The sequence below is a fragment of the Apodemus sylvaticus genome, chromosome 6 (genome assembly GCF_947179515.1).
Source record: "Apodemus sylvaticus chromosome 6, mApoSyl1.1, whole genome shotgun sequence".
Classification (NCBI taxonomy): domain Eukaryota; kingdom Metazoa; phylum Chordata; class Mammalia; order Rodentia; family Muridae; genus Apodemus; species Apodemus sylvaticus.
Window position 1 is genome coordinate 113,146,417 of NC_067477.1, and position 16,960 is coordinate 113,163,376.

The following is a 16,960-nucleotide window of genomic DNA, read 5'->3' on the forward strand; positions in this document are numbered from 1 at the left end:
TCAAATGTCCTTAAAAATGTGCCCTTTTGTTTTACATTTTCCTGTTATCATATAGTCTTTCATAAAATTCCCAGCTATATTTTATAATAGCTATTAAATGTTTGTTGATTTGAAATTGCATTTATTTGGGAGTTTCCTCTATTTTTTCTGGTTAATCTAACTAGAGATTTGTCAATATTATTTAATAAAATCTTTTCCATCACAGATCACTTGATTTTTATGTTTACAAGTTTCCATTTATTTCTGTTCTGATTATTATGTCTTCCTTTTACTAATTTGTGTTTGGTTATTCTTGTTTTACTATATCTATGGATGCATTGTTAAGCTATTTATTTAAAATTTAACTTTTATTTTGGGTTTATTGCAATAAATTGCCTTTATACATACTGCTTTTAGTATAGCTCTTAGATTCTGGTATGTTATATATCTATTTTCATTTGTTGTTTTTTCTTTTAACCTACTCTTTCACTAACCTTTTGTATTTTTAAAGGTGTATGTATATGTGTATGTGTGCACACAGATGTGTGCAGGTACACACCAAATGTTTGGAAGCCAAAATGGATACCTAATTCCTCAAAGGCAGTCACAAAACACATGGACTGTTCCGTGTGTGTTGGGATCTGAACACCAGTCCTCACGTTTGTCCACTGAGCACTCTTTCCAGCCCCCTTGAGAAATTCCTTTCTCCTCCTCTAATACCAATTTTTATTTGAATTATTGAATTTCTCATTTACATCATGAATTACTTTCTAAATGTTGTTGAGCTGTCTGCATTCACTTTAATTCATTAAATTTCATTATGCTTATTTTGTAGAATTCTTTCTTATCACTTACATTTTTCCCGTAGAGGTCTATTACTTGAGGACTACTATGCTCAGCTGTCATGTTATTGCTTTTCTCATGATTTTTGTGAGCTTACAGAGACATCAATGTATCTGGCTTATTTGGTATCTCTGCCTCTTTATAGGTGGCATTCATATTAAACAGCTTTCTTTGAAAATGTGTCTCCAAGTGCCAGTCTGGTAAATTATATAGGCTTTGGGTTCAAAACCACAGTACAGTCTCTCTATGGTTTCTTTTATGAACACCAGTAGATTTAGATGAGGCGTATGGGTATGGGGTCAAAAATCCTTCTATTTCCAAATGCCACAATCACAAAAGCACTCTAGAGCAGGATGTGAGATACCCAAAACTATTGTTAGGCAGTAACTGTGGCTCCAGAAACATGCAAAATGGATGTTTTCTCAAGAGTGGTGCCAGTTTCTTGGGCCCAATGATGATTCTAAAGAACAGAAACATGGCAGTAGACAGATATGGACGATGTAACTATGTAGAAGCAGGGGCTAAAGTGGTAGATTAGGATGGGGGATTTAAGCTGACTACAAGTCCTGGACAGACTATGGCAGAAACCTCACTGACTAAATACCTTCAGGAAAAAAAGTGAAATAGGATCACTGTACCAAGACTACACGGTCATTCAATGATCCAAACATTATTTTCTGGTGAATGACTGTACTTGTGAATTAGACACCTTTCTGAATAATAACTGTGTCAAAATAAAGTGAGTGGGATGATTAACAGAAAAACTAGGCTTTGGGGTGGAGTGGGAGAAGATAAGGAGCAATTAAAATTCTCTCAGATTACAGGAACATAACCTAGGAGGGCAGGCCTGTAGAGATGGCTCTTCAAGTAAAGACCCTGAGGCAAGCCCTGAAAACCTGAGCTCCATCCCTAGGACCATCATGGTAGGAGAGCAGCACCAGAAAGCTGTCTGGGCATCTCCACACACACATCATGGGGAAACGTGCGCTTAAGCATACTGAATGAATTAGGACAGTCCTGTTTAGTGAATTCCAAGCTATGGCAACACACTACAACCCTGTTTCAAAAGAATAAAATTTTAAAAGTTTGGCAAGATGACTAAGCAGAAGATAGCTTGCCACCAAGTATGACAGCCTGAGTACACACACACACACACACACACACACACACGAGAGAGAGAGAGAGAGAGAGAGAGAGAGAGAGAGAGAGAGAGAGACAGAGAGACAGAGAGACAGAGAGACAGAGATTGAGATTTTAAAAAGGGGAGGGGGCTAGAGAGATGGCTCAGCAGTTAAGATAGGAAAGATACTGCTAATTTGTAAGTATAATCATTTATCATAGATACAGTAATTGCTATCTTGGAAATCTACCCAGAAAAAAGTGAAATACACTCACACAGAATCACAAATACAAATATTCACAGCAGCCCACACCAAAAGCAGGCAAATTGCTATAGACTCTGACTTACTCCTGTGTTGAGTGAAGGTACCCCAGGAAATAGACACATTTAAAAATCCTTCGTAGCCTTCAAGTGTTTAACCAAGGGCTAATGCCAAATACTAAGTCGATGAGTGGGGAAAAGAAAATCAAGACAGTCAGTTCAGGAAAAATTACCTGTGGATCTGATCTTGTCTACTAGAGCGAACAGGAGCTAAGCCATCTATTTCATCAAAAAATATTATAGAAGGCCTCATCAAATATGCCTATAAAGAGAAAACTAGTATTAATTTTCATTTTTTTAATTTAACAGTATTTTCTTAATAATGAACAGAAAAGCAAGCAATACGACATGCAGCAAGTACTTAAAAGCACACAGTAGGGCTGAGGAATACAGTTGAATGTATTTAAGACCTGGGTTCAAAACATTTTCCTAATGGGTACAAGGACCTAGAATCAAACGCCAAACGAGAGAAACAAAGATATCACAGTAAAAAGGAAACATCATGAGCAAAGTCAGCTACAAGGTGTCCCACAGCCCACAAGTACTATAATAAATTGTATAATAAAGAAAACTGGGGCTGGAGAGATAGCTCAGCAGGTAAGAACACTTGACTGTTCTTCTAAAGGTCCTGAGTTCAATTCCCAGCAACCACATGATGGCTCACAACCATCTGTACAGCTACAGTGTACTCATATACAAAAAATAAATAAATAAATCTTAAAAAAAAAAAAGTAAAAAGGAGTAAAAAGGAAACATCAGGAGCAAAGAAAGAAAACTGAACCCAGGGACTCACTATGCAGCCCTGACTGGCCTGAAACTTGCTATGAAAATCAGGATGACCTCGACATTAGAGATCCACCGGCCATTGCTTTCCAAATAAATGCTGGGATTAAAGGCATGAGCCACTAGGTCCTGCTCTAACTAATAACTTTTAAATGATATTTGAACTGTTTCATCTATTATATATCTACTTCACGTTTTCGTGTAAAGGATATTTTGTTTTGTTTTGAGAGTTCCATTCTATAACCTAGGGGTGTCTGGATTTCACCATGAAGACCAGACTGGCTCCAGCATCTGCTGGACTACAAGTGTTAGACAGCAAACCTGGCTAACAAAGGATTTCACATATATCACCACAGAAATGAAAGGCTAATAAATTCTTGATTATATTTTTATTCATATATATTTATTGATGTATAATAAAATATAAAATAAATTGCCAAATATGACATGCTTCAATCGCTAAATCCAGCGAGCACATGAAAACTTATGTTAAGACTAATTTTTTTAAAAGTACAGGAAAACTGGGGTTAGGCGGTGATGGCCCATGCCTGTAATCCCAGCACTCTGGGAGGCAGAGGCAGGAGGATTTCTGAGTTCGAGGCCAGCCTGGTCTACAGAGTGAGTTCCAGGACAGCCAGGGCTATACAGAGAAACCCTGTCTCGGGAAAAAAAAAAAAATCCAAAAAAAACAAAAAAAAGAAAAAAGAAAAAGAAAACTGGGATTTGCTTGTTGTTTGAGACAGGTTCTCACTCTCTAGTTCAGCCAATTTGAAGCTCACAGCACCCCTCCTATCACACCGTGCCAAGTGCTAGGATTACAGGGTACATTTCCCCATGCTCCTCTCACGTCAGGATAAGGATTGGGACTCTCTTTCACCGTCATGTTTATCTGTTGTGATTCTAGGGACTGAACTCAGGCCTTACACACACAATGATAATAATAAAAATATCTGGAACAATTGCATACTACCATATTGTATTCAGGAAAATAACATTTTAAAAGTACCTGTTACATTTAGGCTACTCATTTATTTCATTCTGCCTTTTCAAAACATTCATTTATTTCTGAATTCCACAAATCATGTGTTTATAATCTGGCATGGTCTGAACAAGTATATCTCAAACATTCATTTTTCTGAACCTTTAGGGTAGCGCTTAGATTAAAAGGTAATAAAATGTCCAGGAGACAGTGTCGTAAAGGGTCACTGAAGAAACATCCTGAAAGAGACTGTGGGATCCTGGCCTTTCCTTCCTGTCTAATGCACTAAAATATGAAAAGTTTTGTTCTGACGTTTGCTCTAGCATCGTGTACTTCCTTACCAAGGGAGCCACCGAGGGAGAACTAAGACCAGCAAATATGAGAGCAGATGTACTTGTTCTCCTCCCAGGAAACTGGCCCAGGCACCGACTATAATGACTGAAAAGCATTTACAATACAACTATGACAACAAATAACAGTGTTTTATAAGATTCCTTCCACAAATATTTAACATTTTCTTGAGTACCATTTCCTCAGTAGCACTGTAATCTACGATGACTCTACATCCCAGATACCCAGTAAACCCTAATAGTCAACCACAAGAGGTGCTTTATGGATCATCATAAATATTCAAAAGCACTAGAAATGTGCTTAAATGTACAAAGCTTCCTACACCTACAACTTCTGCACAGTTCATTCAACTGCAGACTAAAATTTTTTTAATCTTTGTATCTGTACCAAACATGTAAAAAGATTTTTCCTTGTCACTACTTCCTAACCATGTGTAATTTTACCATGTATAAATTTACTTAAAACATTATGAGGGCTGGAGAGATGGCTCAGTGCTTAAGAGCGCCGACTGCTCTTCTGAAGGTCCTGAGTTCAAATCCCAGCAACCACATGGTGGCTTACAACCATCCATAACAAGATCTGACTCCCTCTGCTGGTATGTCTGAAGACAGCTACAGTGTACTCACATATAATAAATAAATCTTTAAAAAAAAAAAAAAACATTATGAGGTGTGTGTGTATGTGTGTGTATGTGTGTATGTGTGTTTAATTCAATTGTATGGTTCTGGAGAAAACATCATGTTCTTGCAAAGTCAACAGGCTGGGCACATCTGCCCGAACTGTTCATATAGCACATGTATTGCATGAGATAGCAGAAGAAATGTAGGGATGCTGTTAAGCATACATAAAGATATATACAAGCTATATTCAAATCCTTTACTATTTTATTTATTAGACTTAAACATCTGCAGATTTTGGAATCCTAGGAACTGCTGGAATCAATTTCCCACAAATAACAGAGTATAAGTATGCCTTTAAGGCTTACAATTACTAATCCTAAATTTCACACTTTAATTGGAATATATGTCTCCTCATAACTATATTTGCAGACAAAATTAAGATTTATTTATTCATTTATTTACTTACTTATTTATTTTATGAGTGCACTGTACTGTAGTTGTCTTCAGACACACCAGAAGAGGGCATCAGATCCCATTACAGATAGTTATGAGCCACCATGTGGTTGTTGGGAATTGAACTCAAGACCTCTAGAAGTGCAGTCAGTGCTCTAACTGTTGAGCCACCTCTACAGCCCATAAATATTCTTTTTTAAAAAAAAGTGCATTTGAATTAGTTGGTTTCCTTACCTGATCAAAGAGAAGTCTAAGCTGCCTTTCCGACTCCCCTACCCACTTGCTCAAGCAGTCCGCTCCTTTCCGCATAAAAAAGGCTACCTTTTTGTCTCCTTGACTGCATTCATTAGCTAATGCTCTGGCAACCAAGGTTTTCCCTGTACCAGGAGGACCATAAAACAAACAGCCCCTAGAAGGAATCGAGGAAAATAGTCAATGTTATCACCAATTACCAAGTTAAGATATCCTTCTACCACATTTAACTTTGGATTACTATATAGTAATTAAGCACTGATAAAGCTTTTTCTAGTGTATCTGCAAATTTTTCACTATGCTGAGTCCTGGAAGGACCAAACTCCTGCAATCAAGAAAGCTAAAAGTATAGGACGATTCTGAAAGGCCTGGAATTTCACATCTCCATAAAGAATCTCATCTTGTGCCTAAATAACTCTTAAACTCCAAAATGGAAAGCAAGCCTTTGAGCTCTAAATAATAATTCCTAAGAGTCATTGTTAGAACATGTCAAATAAATATATATGAATTTTTTATAATCAAGGACAAATTAATTGATATTCAATCAATTAAAAATAATAGTATAATAATAAACATATGACATACCTTGGAGGCTGAATTTTAAATTTTTCAAAAATTTCTGGATATAAAAGTGGAAAAACTACCATCTCCTTCAAAGCATGTATATGATGGCTCAATCCACCTATGCTATCAAACCGCACCTTGGGGAAAGAGGGGCAAGTTTAATATAAAGTGATTTTATATGATCTATAACCTGCCTGTCTGTTTTTGGGTCAAAGTCTTACTGTATACCCCTGGCTAGTCTGAAACTTACTGTAAAGACCAGACTGGCCTTGAATTCAGAGATATGCCTGCCTCTGCCTCCCAAGTACTATGATTAAGGACATTCACCACCACACCCAGCCCAGGTTCTATACTTTTTTAAGTTCATGAGTTCTATGATTCAGAAATACATTGCTTCAGACGTTTTCTTTTTTCCCATTTTTCAAAACATGGCTTCTCCATATAGTCTTTGCTGAAACTCATTCTGTACAAGGTTGGCCTTGAGCTCAAGAGATCCACCTGAGCATACATACAAATAAGTTCTGTCAACATACAAATAAGTGTCGAAAATATAGTCAAAGGTAAAATTCAACTGAGGCAAATGAAGCTATTTTCTATACTCAAGTAACTCAGGAATAAGAGAAATGCCAACCTAAAACGTTAATAAGCCTATAGAAGATGTTACGTTTATACACTAATACTTCAAACGCCTTTCAGTATCTTCTATCTTCTGCATCCTCAGCTGGGACAACACTGTCTCCTCCCAATATAATACTTAGTTCACAGCTGCGCTGTGGTGGCGCACACCTGTAATCCCAGCACTCTGGGAGGCAGAGGCAGGCGGATTTCTGAGTTCCAGGACAGCCTGGTCTACAGAGTGAGTTCCAGGATAGCCAGGGCTACACAGAGAAACCCTGTCTCAAAAAAAACCAAATTAAAAAAAATGTATACAGAAAAATATGACAAAAGAAAATTTTACAGAATGTTAACAGATATTGCCTACTAGACCCTGGGAGATCCTTTCCCTACTACTCATTCTACCAGAGAACTTGGAAATGTTTTATGATTTATTATGACAGAAAAAATTAAAATTTTAAAGCAGGTCAAAACAGAAACAATCTAAAAGAAACTAAATTTTCTTTTTTATGTTATCAAATTAGAATTGACTGGCAGAGACATCTGAAGTTAAAAGACTTGTAAGAATAAAGTATTGGTAAACTAAATCTAAAAAGATAGGGTCCTCAAAAAGGTTTTCTATTTTCTAGGAATTCGGGATATACATAATCTAAAATTTCCTTTAGTCCTAGTTAATTAAATAGATATTTTACTCTGTAACTTTGATTTGGAAATAATTAAAATTTCATCTTCAATTGTATATGAAACTCTATATTGATAACTTCATTAAATCACACATAAGAATCAGTTAATTGACATTGTATAGAGATGTAAGAGACCCATAAAAACACCAATAAACTCTTGGTTATGTAGTAATATTTCAAATTATCCCTTATGAGACACTGTGATCAGTAAACCACATCCTCATAAGCTTGTGGTCTTCCCACACCACATCCCTTCCTTGGGGTACAATCATTCACTGAACAGAACACATTCAACAGTGTTTTAACATTGATGACACCTAAATTTCTACCCAGATATTTCTACCTTATACCAAACCAATCAATTGGTCACATGTAATTTCTACTGAAGGTATGCCACATATACCTGTAACATGTACAGTCAACCCTTCCAATCTCATTCTTCCTGTTGTATAGTCTATTCTAGATGATGGAACCACCCACACTTTTAAAGTCTATCTATTAATTACCTATTTACTTAAGCCAAAACCTACGCAGCAAACTCAGTTTGTTTCTGTTATCCTCCAAAAGCAATCAGTTCACTAAATTCTATCATATTTGAATTCCTTACATCTATGTAATCCTCTTATTTTGATGCAATTACAAATTACACATAATACCCAACCAGCTCCTGTATTACCAATTTCGCTTCCCTTAAAAATCATTAGCAATATCATAGCCAAAATAAAGCACATAAAATCCAAATGCTATTAGGAAATCAAGTACTTAAAACAACAACAAATTGGCTCCTGTGGTATACTGAACTGTAAAACATTTCCTATCTGCTACATATTCTTTTGTTTTCAGTTGGTTGGTTGGTTGGTTGGTTGGTTGGCTTGGTTGGTTTCTCTGTGTAGCCCTGGCTGTCCTGAAACTCACTCTGTAGACCAGGCTAGCCTCAATCTCAGAGATCTGTTTGCCTCTACTTCCCAAGTTCTGGGATCAAAGGTGTGGACTACCTCACCTGGCATCTGCTATACATTCTAATTACAAAAACAGGAAAAGACTTTACTAAGCTGCCCAGGTTTTGAGGATCCAACATAGACATGAAAGTGTTAATATTGGTCATATCCTAGTTTCTACTTTTACATGGGTTGTTTTAGAAATAAGGAAAATCTTAAGAACATAACAAAAAAACTACTCTGGGAAAACATTTACAAACTTACTGATTTATCAATGAAATAAGGAAAATCTTAAGAACATAACAAAAAAACTACTCTGGGAAAACATTTACAAACTTACTGATTTATCAATGTTCATCGGATCAACATCAGCCAAACTTGCACCCACTTTTACCCGTTCTCGGAGAATTCCGCTAGCTAAATCTTCTGCTCTAAAGTTCATAGGCAAACATCTGAAATATATAAAACATGAAGATAAATGCATTAAAACACTTCGGGGGCCAGTAACATGGTTCAGTAGATAAACGCTCTCGCCACCATCCTGATGTCCTGAACTGGATCCCTGAGACCCACAGAGGGAAGCAAACCTCAACCCCCACAAGCTGTCCTCTGACCATACAGGTACATGATGGCATATAAACATGAAATAAATAAATAAGTGTTAAGTTTGTCTTTCACTTTTTAATAAGTTAAAATCTTTAACATGAACCCTGCACCTCACCTAGGCAGCACAGTAGAGCTGAACCTAGTGTAGAGGGTGCGAGTGAGCCAGCCCTGAGGGCAAAAACAAGGGAGAGCTGGCCTTGCACCTCACCTGGGCAGCAGCACAGTGGAGCTGGCCCTAATGGCAAAGGCATGAGTAGGCCAGCCATGAGGGTGCGAGAACAGGAGAACTGGCCCGGCCCCTCACAGCACTGGGAGACTGAGCCCCAGCCTGGACTGGGCAGCACAGTGGAGTTGGCTCTAGAGGTTTCAATACAGGTGAGCCGGCCTCAAGGGTTTGAGAGCAGGAGAGTTGTGTGAGTAAGGATGTGTGGACAGAGGGCTGCACTGTGGGTAACAATGTAACACACTACAATATCCATGACAAGATGTTGTCTAGGCTTTATTTTGTTTATTGTGTTTGTAGTTGTAGCACATGTATGTGTACTGGCTGGTTTTGTGTGTCAACTTGACACAGGCTGGAGTTATCACAGAGAAAGGAGTTTCAGCTGGGGAAGTGCCTCCATGAGATCCAGCTGTGGGGCATTTTCTCAATTAGTGATATGGGGGGGGGGGCCTCTTGTGGGTGTTACCATCCCTGGGCTGGTAGTCTTGGGTTCTATAAGAGAGCAGGCTGAGCAAGCCAGAGAAAGCAAGCCAGTAAGAAACATCCCTCCATGGCCTCTGCATCAGCTCCTGCTTCCTGACCTGCTTGAGTTCCAGTCCTGACTTCCTTTTGTGATGAAGAGCAATGCAGAAGTGTAAGCTCAATAAACCCTTTTCTCCCCAACTTGCTTCTTGGTCATGATGTTTGTGCTGGAATAGAAACCCTGACTAAGACAAATTGGTACCAGGAGTGGGGTAGTCCTGTGACAACTTGACCATGTTTTGTGGAGGACTATGGAAGGACTTTGGAACTTTGAGCTAGAAGAGCCATTAGGATGTTAAGAGCTCTGTGGAAAGTTCTGTAGGAGCTTGGAAGATAAATGTAAGAACAGTGCAGAAAATGAAGGCCTGACTTGTGAAATTTCAGAGGGAAGATTAAAGACTCTTATCAGGGCTGTTGCTGTTTTGATTGTGAAGATTCTGTAGTTTTGGTTAGCTGGGGCTGAATAATCAGCTGTGATTAATAAGATACCAGAACCACTAAAGGGAACCTTTGTTTTACTGGGACTATTGATGCTGGTTAGCTGGAGCTAAGAAATTAGCGGTGATTAAGTAGAAACCAGCATCATTGAGGTGAAATCTTCTGGGAAGTGTTTTCTGAGAGCACAGAGGCTGTGTTCCAGAGATAACCAAGGTTGTACCTTGCACTGAAGCAGGACTTGGTACTGTGTAAGTGTCACCCAGGTGGTACTGGTTTTGTAGGCATGAAGGGGTCATGAAAAGCAGCTGAGGCTCGGTACACACTCACGGGGGCATCTGCGTTACAGCATCCGCGTTACACAAGGCTTGTGGAAAAGAAAGCCGCTGCGCCAGGACCTGCCCGGACTGCTATGCAACTAGGAGGTTTTGTTCAAAGTAAAAAACGTGGAACCCCCAGCTGAAAATGTAAACTGAGCCCAGAGCTCAAGACCTTGCAAACATGAGGAGGCTGCACCCCTCTCTCCCAGGGTGGTGCTAGAAGGTTCCACGCCCTCCCATGCTTCCTGCCTAATTCAGGGGAGCTAGAAAAGTGCCTTTTCTTCCTTTAAAAAAAAAAATCAAAAAACAAAAACCAAAAATCAAAACCACGTTCATCGATGTTGAAGCCATTGCTCCAGGGACTATCCAGCACTGTGAGAGGCCACAGAAAGCCATTGGTGAAGGTGCGACCTCAGTTGCAATTGATGGCCCAGGACTGAAGGGGTCATGCATACGAGTTAAGGTGTGGCACCATAAAGAGAGCCTATGAGAGGCTATTGGTGAAGCATAGAACAGCAGAAGTCAGCAGTGTTTTGGAGATGCCAGTGCCATGAGATGACCACCAAGAACAGCAGCAGCAGTGGAGTATAGGCTGCTGGAGCCTAGAAGACAAGCTGTGTGCTACAAAGGGTAGAGCTGGAGAAGCGACCCAAGCCCTTGAAAGAGCCCAGAAGATTGTGAGTTGGATCCCAGACATTGAACCACTGGAGTGTGAGTTTTGCTTCTGGTTGTGACTGTGCCCTGTTATGTTTCCCTCTAGAAGGAAGAAGGTATTTTAGTGGAGCCCACAGTTAAGAGACTTTGAATTTTTAAGACTTTGAATTTTAAAGATATTGGACATTTTAAAGAGATTGAACTTTTAATATGTAAAGACTATGGGACTATTAAAGTAATTTAGATCTTGGGGATGAATAAGAAAGTAAGGGTTGAGGCTTAATAGTGATGTGTTTGTGTGTCAAGTTGACAAGGGGTCAATTGTACTGGCTGGTTTTGTGTGTCAACTTGACACAGACTGGAGTTATCACAGAGAACGGAGCTTCAGTTGGGGAAGTGCCTCCATGAGATCCAACTGTGGGCATTTTCTCAATTTGTGATCAAGGGGGGAGGGCCCTTTGTGGGTGATGCCATCCCTGGGCTGGTGCTCTTGGGTTCTATAAGAGAGCAGGCTGAGCATGCCAGGGGAAGCAAGCCAGTAAGGAACATCTCTCCATGGCCTCTGCATCAGCTCCTGCTAACCTGCTTGAGTTCCAGTCCTGACTTCCTTTTCTGCATTACACTTTGCAATGCAGAAGTGTAAGCTGAATAAACCCTTTTCTCCCCAACTTGCTTCTTGGTCATGATACTTGTGCAGGAATCGAAACCCTGACTAAGACATATATTAATCCCAGCACTTGAGGCAGAGGCAAATGGAACTCTGAGTTCAAGGCCAGACTAGTCTACAGACTGAGTTCCAGGGCTGCACAAAGGAAAGAAACCCTGTCTCAAAAAAACAATTGCTAAAATGGGTTATCACAACCTGAACATACAACTTAGTGTACCTACTCACGTCTGTAAGGGTCAGAGAGCCAGTGTTATTAAGTATGTTCTCTCTCTCCCCTTCTCTCTCTCCTCTCCCACACGCTCCCTCTCAGAATAGAAGATCAAATTGAACAGGCTTTAAATACTTGTATTTAAACTTAGATTTTAATGATTACAGGCACACATATCTAGGGTGTGTCAATTCAAGAAGCTAAAAGAAGGACCCCTTGGCCCCAGTCTGAGAAGCACTACAAAGACCCTCTCTCAAATTATATTCTTCTCTTATATCTTCTCTCCATCATCTAGACTTTAGTAACATAATTTATAATAAACAGGTGATACATACATAAAAATCTGTAAACATATGTAAATATGTATTTGGGACTATCAATTTCTAGTTATATAAAAATATCTATTTTTATTAGTACTATGTTATAGTTTGTTTATAATTTTTTTCTTGAACATATTAATTTAAGGGACATATATTGTAAGAATCTCAAAGTAGCATAGCACTACCTCAAGTCAAAAAATATTTAAAATACTAAGGCTGAAGAAATAGCTCAGTGTTTAATAGCACTGGCTGCTCTTGCAGAAGTCCCTAATTCAGTTCCTGACACCATGACAGTTCTCAACCCTCTATAATTCCAGTTCCAGAAATCTAATGCCCTCTTCTGTCCTCCAGGGGCACTGGGTATGCACATGATACACATATAAAATAGAATCTAATAAATAAGGGCTATCAAGATGCCTCAAGGCAAAGGCATCTGTCACTAAGGCTGATGAGCTGAGTTCATGAGTGCATGTTAGAAGGAGAAAACTGACTCCAAAAATAGCTAAGCGAACACACACTCACATACATAAACACACACACACACACACCAATGTAAAGTATTTATAATATTAGCATTAACAAAATGTCATTATGGATAAGAAACATATCTTTTAAAAAGAAAAAGGTGCTTTCCCTTCTACGGCAGCAGCATCACCAAGCTGCTGACTGACCTGTTTCTCGCCCTCGCCATGCTTTTTGATTTCCTTCTCTCAAAGCGCTCCTCGTCAGAAGAAGTTGTGTCGCTGCTATGGATGGCATGCTTCTTCCTCCTGTTGGAAAGGACATAGTAAAGCCACTATAGTGTCCACAGCCTCCTAACCCTGGCCCTCTGTGTCCTCTGTTTGGTGTCCTCCTTGCTTTGGTAGTGCTGCTCTTAACCCAAGGCTTCACATTCATGTTCCTCCTCCACTATGGAGCTAAGACCTGGCTGGCGATAGCTTTATAAAACAAATTCTTTTCATATCTACATTGGCTCTGGAGAAAAATCCATTTATTCACTAAGCAAATGTTTATTCAGATCATTGTCTTCATGCAGTTTACATCTAACATGAAATGAAGGTTAAACTCCCCAGAGAAGAATAAAAACAAGAACAGAACACCAGTAGCTTTTCAAAATAGTAGTTTAGAAGTTGGTCAAGCAATAAGCTTACATTCAAATTTAGACAGAACATCTGTCATTGTTATAAGTATGAAAATCAAAGAACAGGACAGCTTATTATTCTTCCTTTCCCAAATTATCAGAAATAATTCAAACATTTTAAGAAGTAACTGTACTTGTTTACAGGAAAATAAAGGCTTTTACTTCCCAATAATAACTCTTCTACCCTGTTTGAAATCTTACCAAATACATGAAATATTTTTAATAAAAAAGAAAATACTTAGCCAGGCTTTGATGACAACAAAATAAGGTCCTATCTCAAAAATAAGTAAAATAGGAGCTGGAGAGATGGCTCAGCAGTTAAGAGTACTGGCTGATCTTAGAGGGGACCCAGGTTCAGTTCCCAGTAATCACATGGTGACTCACAACTGTCTATAACTCTGGGTCTAGGGGATGCAATGCCCTCTTCTAGCCTCCAGTAATACCAGGCATTAAGTGGTACACAGACATACATGCAGGTAAAACACCCATACATAACATAAGAATTATCCAAAATAACTAAATAAAAGAGACAAAAGTCATTCCAAAGAAGAAATAATGGTGTTAAATTATTATATAATTGGCCAGGCATGGTGGTAAACATCTTTGCCCCAGCATTAGGGAGGCAAAGGTAATCATATCTCTTGAGTTCGAGGCCAGTCTGGTCTACATAGCAAGCTCCAAGACAGCAAGGACTACATAACAAGGTCTCAAAAAACAAAAGGAAAAAAATTGCATAACTGATCTAGAAACTACAACAATTTTAAAATCTTACAACATTGCATCCCTTCAACATGTCCTGACAGAATTTATCATAACCAAATTAAATTCTTTATTCTCTTAAATGGTATATTTGAAGACACAGCCACAGCAATGACTTTCTAAATTAATATTCCAATAGTTCAAGAAATAGTAACAAGAACTAACAAATAAAACTGAATCCAACTTAAGGCCATCTGGCTGGGTAACCTGTGCCTGGAAACCCTGTATGGAGGGGACTGAGAGAGATAAGGTTCTAACCAAGGCTTTACAGTGAGGCATTGTATCAAATAATAAATAAGCTTTTATATCACAAAGACAACAGCTACCAGAGTGAAGCGAAGTCTAGAAAAAGAAAAAAACCTTTGCTAGTGATTTATCAAATAGGCGATTATTATCCAAAATATGTAAAAAAAAAAAATATATATATATATATATATATATAAATACCTAAAAACTGTATAATAGTCCAATCTATCTATAAATAGACACTATGGAAAGAGAAGCTAGATGGTCACCACAAATTCAAAGCCAAATTGAGATAGCAAAGAATTGTCTCCAAAAATTAATAAAATGATACATTTCTAAATTTCTAAATTTCTGTATCTGCTGGCTTCCCTCTGTTTTGTTCTTAGGTATATAAAGGGGGCAATGAATGCCAAGCTGGCATCCAGGTGTGGTGGGCAATGAGTATCTGTGCTCCCAACTAGTAGGGAGCAGAGGCACAAGAATCACTTGGGATAGGAGCTTCAGGCACGCCTGGGTGACAAAACAAAACCAATTCTCTAAAGGGAAAAAAAGTCAATGTTTCAAAGAAGGACATCATGGGCCATTCTCCATTCAACTCTTAAGATACTTCAACTTTCAGGATGTGAAAGTCAAAATTAATTTAAAAATTAAATTCAAAAATAAACTGTGAGCCAAAAGAAAAAAGTCATGTGTAGGATGATAACTGTCCATCACTAATGAGGGAAAGGGCAGGAGAAAACCAGGAAGAAAGCAAAGGATGCAAATAAATCTCTCATTTTCTCATTAACATATGCAACTACTTTCTTCTTCCAAATCAAACACAATTTACCTGATATGGCTTCTTCTTGCAGGAGACCTGTGAATATCAAATAGTGTATTTTCCCTCTTTTTTTGATGAGCTGGTACTGAAATAAAAAAGAAAGATAGAAGTAACTCATAAGTCCACACACTAAAAGAACATAAATACATTGCCTCTCTTAACGTTATATGAGAGCCTAGTTATGAATCTTCAGTTTCCACACTACTATGTGGAAATATAACAAAGACAAAAACTTTGTATCCATGCTATTTTGCTTCAAATAAACATTTTAAATAGATGTTAATATTTCCAAAAGTATGATCCATTTTTTACAAATTTGTAGTAGGGATGAAAGTAGGAAAATAGTATCCCCCAGTAATAGTTTCCTACAAAAACATAAATGTGAGCAAATCTTCATGCTTGAAAGTACCTTCACAAGAGCTAAGAAACTATGTTAGCCCCTGGTTACAGCATAAGATGGCTGGCTCAGCAGTTAAAAGCACCAAGTGCTCTTCCAAAGGTCCTAGATTCAAATCCCAGCAACCACATGGTGGCTCACAACCATCTGTACTGAGATCTGACACTCGCTTCTAGAGTGTCTAAGACAGTGTACTTACATATAATAAATAAATCTTCAAAGAAAGAAAGAAAGAAAGAAAGAAAGAAAGAAAGAAAGAGAGAGAGAGAGAGAGAGAGAGAGAGAGAGAGAGAGAGAGAGAGAGGGGGAGGGAGGGAGGGAGGGAGGGAGGGAGGGAGGGAGGGAGGGAGGGAGGGAGGGAGGGATAGGAAGCAAAAGCTTACATTGCCTGCCTTACACCTCTCCCACTATAACAATGGGAAAGGTTCCTTGAAGGCAAGACCCTACATATCTGTGGTAGTTTTAGTGAGATGTCCCTAATCCAACTCAGGTATTTGTATTCTTGGTCCCTAGTAGGCTGTTTGGGAATAATTAATAATAAATAAGTCTTTGGGCTGGGTAGTAGTATCACAGGCCTTAATCCCAGCAACCAAAAGGCAGAGGCAGGTGGATCTCTGTGATTTAGAAGCCAGGCTGGTCTAGAGTGAGTTCCAGGACAGCCAAACCCAGAGAAACTCTTGTCTCAAAAAAAAAAAAAAAAAGAGAGTGAGTAAGTGAGTAAATGAGACAGTGATAGAGACAGAGAGGCAGAGAGCCTTGTTGGAGGAGGTGTCACTGAAGGTAGGCATAAGGTTTCAAAAGCATCTCACCTCAGTACACTCTCTCTGCCTCCTGCTTGTGAATCAAAATGTAAGTGCTCCACACATAGCAGAGGAGCAGCTTGGTCTTCATGTGGGTCCCCAACAACTAGAGCGGGGACTGTCTCTGAATCTGTGGCCTACCTGTGGGTCCCATTCCCCTAGCCTTGTCTGGCCTCCATGGGAGAGGATATGCCTAGTCCTGCATGGACATGATATATCAGGGTGGGGTGATACTCAGGGGGGCTCCCCATTCTCAGAGAAGAAGGGGAAGGGGGAAGGAGCCACATGGGGGGGGGGCCTGAGAGGAGGGGGCTGCTATCATTATTTATTTATATTTATGG

General features: G+C 39.0%; 1 protein-coding gene across 3 annotated transcripts in view; it reads right to left on the reverse strand.

Annotated features, from left to right (window-relative positions):
* The window catches only part of Atad2b (ATPase family AAA domain containing 2B), a 129,251-nt gene that overhangs the window by 79,482 nt on the left and 32,809 nt on the right, over positions 1-16,960 (reverse strand). For all 3 annotated transcript variants that reach the window (XM_052186151.1, XM_052186150.1, XM_052186149.1), the window contains exons 8-13: positions 15,432-15,507; positions 13,128-13,226; positions 8,842-8,953; positions 6,287-6,402; positions 5,684-5,858; positions 2,437-2,525 (exon numbers count right to left, since the gene is read on the reverse strand). In XM_052186151.1, coding sequence (XP_052042111.1) covers positions 2,437-2,525; positions 5,684-5,858; positions 6,287-6,402; positions 8,842-8,953; positions 13,128-13,226; positions 15,432-15,507 — 667 coding nt within the window. The remainder of the gene's footprint in view (positions 1-2,436; positions 2,526-5,683; positions 5,859-6,286; positions 6,403-8,841; positions 8,954-13,127; positions 13,227-15,431; positions 15,508-16,960) is intronic.